Source organism: Aulonocara stuartgranti (genome assembly GCF_965226115.1).
Source record: "Aulonocara stuartgranti genome assembly, chromosome: 22".
In the NCBI taxonomy this organism is placed as follows: Eukaryota; Metazoa; Chordata; class Actinopteri; order Cichliformes; family Cichlidae; genus Aulonocara; species Aulonocara stuartgranti.
Window position 1 is genome coordinate 32,368,986 of NC_138957.1, and position 8,092 is coordinate 32,377,077.

Consider the following 8,092-nt stretch of genomic DNA (forward strand, 5'->3'; position numbering starts at 1 on the left):
TATTTATATTATGGAAGCAGATTTTTTGACATTTTAAGTTTTTTCCCATTATAAGATAAAATAAACACGCACAAAACAAAAGCAAACGGCCAGAACACAAAGCTGGAAAACCCACCCGACTGACCAAAATCAACTGTTACGGATTCAAATATTGGGGATGGATACAAGAGGGAAAACCACAATAACAACACTGGTCCGGCCGGGTTGAGTCAAACGATGATTTTAATGATCACACGCGTGGGAGATGGACACCGTACGCAGACAGCATCAGATCTCAAAATGGTGGAGCATTGATCAAACTCTTATAGCCTCTAGTGGCCCCCACCTTATCATAAAAGCCTAAACATTCACATGCTTTCTCTCACACGGCGCCTAAGCTACGACCTTGGCTCCCTGTTTATCTGCTCCTGCTGAGATGGGGCAGAAAACTCCAGTATGTTCTGTTGTCTTCTAATCAGACAAATAAGGCGATGACTTTCTGCGAACAGTATTTCTTATAACTCAGCAGTATAATGCATCATAAAACAATATCATTCATTCACAATAAATCAGCAGTCTAATATAATGCAAATCAGTTTAACAAATGCAATAGTTACCACCTTCTTCTAATAGTTGGGTTGCGGTCACGTGGTTCTGATGACGTGCGGAGGCAGCGCGATTTTTGAGTGGAGGGCGGAAGTAAACATGGAGGACACTGTGGAGAGTCAGGAGAGCAGCTATTGTGCAACTTTAGACCCCGTTTCTCGGGAGAGATATAAACAGATAGTTAAAAAATATATCGGACGTGATCCGTATTCTTTGAAAATGTCCGAATACACCACAGAAGTAAAGGATTTGCCTACTATCGAGGCTGTGGATATCACCAACTACTTGGTCCTCCAGACTTCTTACTACACTAGGCAGCAAATGAAAGCTTTCAAGAGTCTGGAGGCGTACAATTTTTTTGTCAGCGGGTGGGTCCACAACCTTGGAACAAAGCGTCTCCGTGATGGATACAGTTTGGTGTTTGCAAGGGTGAGTGTTTGTTCTTATATTGCTTTATCTTAAACACGCTAACAGTTAGCGGTAGCGGCTTTAACGTCAACAAACATGCCACATCCTTAGGACTTCGTTAGAGTTGTTTGTTTCAAGGTAAACCATTCTCAGCGGTCTAACGAGACACCTCTGAAGACTTGGGTAATTGCAAAGGAGGATGGAGAAGTGATTGCAGCTCATTGCAATTGTATGGCAGGGTTAGTAGCCTAATTAAGTAGGATGTTATTGCAATGAGAACACACACATACACACACACACACACACACACACACACACACACATATACGCATAGGGCACTGCTAGCATTTTGCAGGTGTACTTCAGTAGTAGTGGGGAGAGAGTGTTTTCTTTTAGCTAAGAATTCATCAGCTAAGAATTTGTGTGATTGCCTTAGATCCCTCATGACACTCAGATGCATTTTTCAGATAGAGGGTAGAACTATTCAGTCATGTCATCACCTAGATAATGATTTCTCTATAGGCTGTTGAGAAAGAGTTAATGAATAAACATGTTACTTCAAATAAAGTGCCATTGCACATTAGTATTAGTAAGCTATGCATCATCAAAATGTACTGTAAATATTGCATTTCATGTTAAAAAGATTATGTGCTCTATTTCCAGACTATCAGAATCATGCTCGCACGTTGGAGCTGTTCTTTTTGCAGTTGAAGCTGGGGTGAAAATGAGAGCGACATGCACATCAGAGCAGTGCAAGTGGCTGATGCCATCTCATGTTAAAAAGGTAAGCCAAAAAGCAAAATGTAGGATAAAGAATGTTATATTGGGACTTCATGTGACAGTAGGATAAAATATCTTCCCCTATACTGCTACCTTGTCGTGGTGGGGAAGCTTGAGTGCCTCAATGACCCTGTAGGCTATACCGGCGGGGGCTTCAAGCTCCTGGTAGATCTAATCAAGCCGGGCAGGTTGCAGGTGAGGGGTCAGACAAAAGGCAGTACTTTAATAAATGAAGAGTTCTATTCCAAAACGCTATAACAGCATTTAAAAGCAATTTCCTTTTTCATGACTAACATAACCATGACTGCAGAACCGTATACTGTATATCACACCCTTCTCATGCATGCCTCAACACCCTAGCACTTGTTTTCTGCGCACACACACACCTGACTGCAGCACTTTATATATTCACATTTCTCGTGCATTCCTCAATACTCACAACTCCTCACACCACATTTTCATCAACATGGAACTGCTTACTTTCCACTCCTTTTATACCCAGCACATGGCACCTCCATCCCCACCCAACATACACACACACACTTCACTGCCAACCAACCACTATACCCAGCCTAAAACACACATACTCACTCCACTGCCATCACTGTTCAATTTCGAATATTTTTGGAAACGAATATATAGCGTTTTGGAAAAGAGCTTTTTAAATTTTAATGATCTTCTTTGGCTTAATTTTTCCAGATTCCTGCTTGCCCAGTAACTCTGATTGACTTCTCTTCAGCAAAGTCAAAAAAACGAAAGCTTGAGTGTTCCATTGATGGCTGCACAAGTACACAAAAGGTTGGGAAATCACTTCCATGCCCAAGAGTGCAGAGAGATTCAGAGACATACTGTAGGTTTTTTGAGAGTTTAAGCAAAAACTGTCCAAGGAGTGCAGCACTGATGTCTAGGGAACCTTACCACAAAGAATTTGTCCCCCAGTCTAGCATGCTTCCTAAAACTGTGCCTGAGTACAGAACACCAGAGACACTGCAGCTCCCCCCCCAAAGACCTTGAAGAGCTATGCCTGGACTTCCAGCTTGAAGAGCTCACCCTGTCCCAAGTCCAGGCTGTAGAGAGGGCGACTCGAAGTCAGAGTGCAAGCAGTATTTGGTTTAGGCAAAGAGCTGGACGCGTAACTGCCTCTAAGCTGAAACAAGTTCTTAAGACCAACCCCCAGCAACCATCAAAGAGCTTGATCAAGGCCATATGCTATCCAGAGGCATATAGGTTCACCACAGCTGCTACAAGGTATTTAGGGTTTGATGTAGGGTAAGGCAGAGTTAAGATTTGGGGTATGAAACTGTCCATAACTGTAACTAAAAAAGTGTTATGAAGATGGAGGTTAGTTATAGGCTTATACGGCTAGGGTTATACAGGGTAAGAACTAAGTATAGTTTAGGGTAATGGCATATTGTATAATACATCACTTTACTGTTTTACACATCCAATACTAAGTAATAATTTCCTTTTCATGTTTGGCATGTGTACTGTTTATAGTTATGGATGCAAACATGAAGCACAAGCCAGAGGAGCATATGAGAAGCTTATGAGCCAGGAGCATGCAGGCTTCTCATGTATGGACAGCGGTCTCTGGCTGAACCCCAAGTGGCCATACATGGGGTCCTCCCCTGATGGGATAGTCACTTGTGACTGTCATGGAACTGGCATCTGCGAGATTAAGGTATTGACTCTGTTGTAGTCAAGGCCATAGGTGTGACATCTTTCCATAAGAATCAGTGAACTGAGTAAAAATGCAGGAAATACCTTTTCTAATTTCTAATCTATTGTTCAATTAAGATAAGATGAGGCTTTATTGTCTGTGTCAAATAGACATTTGTTTTGGGCAATGAGAGATTATGATAACACAGACCACACCCATCATCTTTGCTTCTTCACTGTTTCATCAGATAAATCTTGATTGTTGTTCTCATCACTGTGATTTTAGTGCCCACACTCTCAGAAAGATGCGGTCAACCTGCGCATGCGTGCTGGGGAGAAGGGCTTCTGCCTCATCAGTGACGGGGATAATGTCACACTGGACCCAACTCATGACTACTATTACCAAATTCAGGCACAGCTTCACATTGCAAATGCAGAGTACTGTGACTTTGTTGTGTGGAACCGCAATGACATATTTGTTGAAAGGATTTTGCCTGACCTTGAGTTTTGGGATGATGCGATTCCTAAAGTTGAGTGTTTTTTTAGAAACAGTATACTCCCAGAAATACTGGGACAGCAAGTTACAAACATACATGTGTAATGTGATAAAAGGACGACAACATAATGACATTTTGAATATTGTTATGACCTGATGGTAGTCATTATGAGTTCTGGCTATTGTATTTGCTCTGACGTAGCATTAGAGCACAAATTGTCATTTAATTTTATTGTACATTTAATTGTGTCATTTAAGTGTTGCGTAACACTACACAATGATTAAATGCTATTGAGGCAGCATAATAATACATTGGTGGTTTATTTACAAGATTAGACTTTTAAACAAATAAACAAAATAGAAAATAGAAAAATCCATCGCGGGTCAAAATATGATATTTTGACGTGCGTGAACCGGAAATGTGGGAGGAATGTGGGAGGGAGTTGTGCCAGACCGGTATCTTTGCAAGATGGCAGCTATCGAGCTAGCGCTTGAAGAGAGAGTCTCCCTTCTCTATGTACTGTGGAGAGCAGAGCAGCAGCGTAAAAGACGTCCTCGCCGTACCTGGGTCCATCAGGTCCTCCAGAGGCATGAGCAGTTTGGTGAGTTTCACCACTTGCTCCAGGAGCTGCGCCTGGATGACGGCCGATTCCAGCGCTATCACCGTCGGCCAGTTTGAGGACCTGCTTTCCCTCGTCGGTCCCAGCATTGCCCGCCTAGACACCAACTACAGACGCTCAATCCCACCTGCAGAGCGCCTGTCCGTCTGCCTGAGGTTAGTAAAACTATTTAATACGGTAGTCCTTTATTGATATCTGTGCTAATATGCTAATCCATCCAGTTATACACTGCTAACATGGATGTGCTATGCTAACAGTGAATGCTGTCGGTGTTTACTGAAAGCAAACTGTGGTACAGAGACGACTCTTTATAATATTTCTAGTGATACTCAGAAGCTCTCATCAAGCCCCGATTTAATTCGATTTATGCTGTTATCAGTGTTTGCATGATAACATGGCTGTGGTGTCACATCAATGTATGCGCTCGGTGTTTGCTGATATCAAACTGTAGCATTAGGACCACTGAGTTAACCTTTGTAGTGATACTCACTCCTTTTTATTTAGACCTGGTTTAATTCTGGGATAGTTGAATATTTGTATATAATCCCTGCAGCTGTCAGACTCTATAACAGGGGTCACCAGCCTTTATTAAAACAGAGTTAGATAAAACTGTGAACAGTTTGGTTCATCTTTAGTTACATGGTTCTATCTTGATAAGCTGTCTTATCACAGATTAATTTTTCAAAAATATTAATGATTTAAGCAAGGAAAGGGCTACATGTCAACATACAACTCTTTATTTCTATTAATGTCTTACTTCATTCCTACCTGATTGACATGTTTAGGAATTATGCGTGATTGGCACACTGTAGTTGTGAAAGTTGCTACCAATCAAATTATGATATGTTAAAGTTAAAACAAAACACAACTGTTTTAGATATTATCTAATATACATTTTGTAATTATCCTTATAATTACAAAAGGTTTTATGTAAGATTCATGTTTTGTGATTTAAATCTGACATCACAAAAGTATTTTGGAATTTGAATGATGTATTTTGTAACTGCAGTACACATAATACTGATTTTGAACAATTTTGTCCAGGTTCCTTGTCACCGGGGACTCCTTCAGGACCATCGCGTTCAGTTTCAGAGTCGGTGTGTCCACGGTGAGCCAGATCACCCCCCAGGCAGCGACGTCCATCTGGGACTGTCTAGTGGACGACTTCATGGCTGTGCCTTCACCTGGAGACTGGCGCTCCATCACAGAGGGATTCCAGGAGCGCTGGAACTTCCCTCTGTGCTGTGCAGCTCTGGATGGGAAGCACATCCAGACAAAGGCACCCCATATATCATATAGGAGACACACACATTGATATACACTAAATATTCATTTCATTTCTTTTTTGTGGTGCCCAAATTGATGCACCTGCTTGATTTTGTTTAAACAATTATTGCACACTTTCTGTAAATCCAGTAAACTTCTTTTCACTTCTCAAATATCACTGTGTGTGTCTCCTGTATGATATTTAACTGACATTTTTTTATTGTAACAACCAACAATTTATACAGGAAAATAATGTCTATTAACAAGGTTGCCCAAACTTCTGCATCCCACTGTATCAGTATATTTTGTCATTAGTATAATATGAAATAAATTCTACATGTGTCAAGTCGTGTGCCAACATTTGCTGTGTAGTAGAACTGAGACATTAGTCATTATAAACATTTATTTGAAATAATATTAAAAGTCTCAAACAGAAAAACATTAAACATAAATATATAAAATATAAGAATTTACAGAGAGACAGGAATAAAAAGGACCAGCTGCTCTCCAGAGCAGGAACAAGGCTGAGGAGGAAATGCTCCATTGGAGACTGGTGTGGCCTCTTCAGGGACTCCAGGATGGCCAGCTCCACCGCCGATGGACCGTCCTGGGACCCGTCCCTCATCTGCCTCGGAGCCGTCCTCCTCTGTGGGCCTGTAAAACAGCACAAAACACAAAGAAATGAGAAGGCTGCTACTAGATTTTAATTTCAACATTGAAAAAAGAAAAAAACAATAACAGGATATAATCAGATTGGTTGTAGATATTTAGTAAAGGTGATCACAAGGGAATCCCACCGACTAAAAAGGTATCAGTGCTTGCTGTACATATCTGTGGGTGCAGCAGCAGGAGCTCAGGGACTGGGGATGCTCTGCTGCAGAATCAGTTGGTTCTATCAATACAGTATTAAATGTTAACAGGTTCGATATAATAATCGTAGAGTAGACAGTGGTCCCTCATTTATTGCAGGGGTTCTCAGAATAACTAGCCCCTGGTCACAGTTCTCACAATTGATTCTCAAAGTGCAAACCTTTGTAGATTGCAAAACGTAAAAGTATTATTATGCCGCGGTTTGTCTTCATCTGCCCGCCACTTTCGTGCGCCTTTTTCCCTCACGGTGCAGGTGTCTATTTCCGAATGAGGCTCATAGTTATGGGTGTTTTTGTGCTGTTTTTTCTATTGGACGCGATGGTTATCAAAACCAAACGTGATAAATTTGGCAAGCGCAGGAGATTTGTCAATCAGGCTGCAGAATGCAATGCTGTACTGTGCAATAAAAAATCCGCGAAAAAGCAAAGCAGTGACGGATGAACAGCGGGACCACTGTGTGCTGTTTATTAATAAACAATAAAATATATTCCTAAATGATAACATGCATAAAAGCAGAACGGTATTTGTACGTCAGTGGGAAAATAGCGGTGGCTTGCTAGCTTTTGTGCGGCTTCCCCGGGTCAGTGAAAACTTTCAAAAGAGAAATGAATGAACTTACCAGGTTGCCCGATCTCTTCACATATCTTCCTCCAAGCTCGGTCCTTTTTATTCCTGTCTCGGTACTGAAAGCAGCTGGTGTTGTACAGCTCCGAGTTGTTTGCTACCGCATTGATTAGCCTTCCCCTCCATTGAAGTATGAAAGGCTTTGGCTGGATCTGCCCCTTTGACCTAGGTAACAGCCACGTCACCAGGCTCCTGATTGGTTGTCGCGGCGCGATTTGACGCTGGAGTTCAGATTTTTCCAACTGAGCGGTAGACGCGAAACGCGCGTATGCACAAAATGCAACACAAAAACTCACGCGCGTGGTTTTATTCGCGAGTCAAACGCGCCAGACGCGCTACACTGACGCGCGTTTCACGCGTTTTGGCGTTTTGGCGACGCAAATCTGCTTCTGAATTTTCGCGGGACCCGCAATCGCGCGTCATCGCGCCTTTCCATTGACTTTACATGTAAACCTGACGCTCTATTCGCGTCCATCGCGTTCGGTGTGAACACACCGTTATTAACTTGAGCACAACTCTATAATGAGCAACAAACTGCAATATGTATAAAAATGATCATGGTTACACCTGCAATGAAAGATCATATGACCATTCTGACACCTGTAAATAGAAGATTAACCTGAGGTTATAACAATCACCGTAATACAAATGTTAATGTAATGTCAAAAGCTTCAATAAATGATCAATGCAATGCTTGTTATATGATTCTGATGCAATAATAATGCTGATGCTAAAATAACAGTAAAACACCCCCTTTTTATCCCGTTTATAAACTTGACACATA

General features: G+C 41.6%; 2 protein-coding genes and 1 long non-coding RNA gene across 6 annotated transcripts; 2 read left to right on the forward strand and 1 right to left on the reverse strand.

Annotated features, from left to right (window-relative positions):
• The first annotated feature begins 613 nt into the window (after positions 1–613).
• LOC309699235 (uncharacterized protein) lies at positions 614–4,169 on the forward strand. Of its 4 annotated transcripts, XR_014274269.1 has the most exons (6): positions 614–1,014; positions 1,132–1,232; positions 1,657–1,777; positions 2,473–3,021; positions 3,271–3,454; positions 3,719–4,169. XR_014274269.1 is itself a non-coding variant. In XM_082522184.1 (5 exons), the coding sequence occupies exons 1-5, from the start codon at positions 637–639 to the stop codon at positions 3,286–3,288; spliced, it is 717 nt and encodes a 238-aa protein (XP_082378310.1). In that variant the 5' UTR covers positions 614–636; the 3' UTR covers positions 3,289–4,169. The 4 variants fall into 4 exon arrangements, 1 of the variants encoding a protein (XP_082378310.1); XR_014274268.1 differs by having other exon boundaries at positions 3,271–4,169; XM_082522184.1 differs by having other exon boundaries at positions 2,473–2,571; positions 3,271–4,169.
• Positions 4,170–4,322: 153 nt separating this feature from the next.
• Positions 4,323–6,005, forward strand: LOC309699245 (uncharacterized protein). The gene is made up of 2 exons (XM_082522196.1): positions 4,323–4,703; positions 5,593–6,005. Exons 1-2 carry the CDS (start codon positions 4,444–4,446, stop codon positions 5,861–5,863), a joined length of 531 nt encoding a protein of 176 aa, XP_082378322.1. The 5' UTR covers positions 4,323–4,443; the 3' UTR covers positions 5,864–6,005.
• Positions 6,006–6,203: 198 nt separating this feature from the next.
• LOC309699256 lies at positions 6,204–7,802 on the reverse strand. The gene is made up of 2 exons (XR_014274274.1): positions 7,304–7,802; positions 6,204–6,468 (listed from the first exon to the last, which is right to left on the reverse strand). It is a non-coding gene; the product is annotated as an uncharacterized lncRNA (long non-coding RNA).
• Between the last annotated feature and the right edge of the window lie 290 nt (positions 7,803–8,092).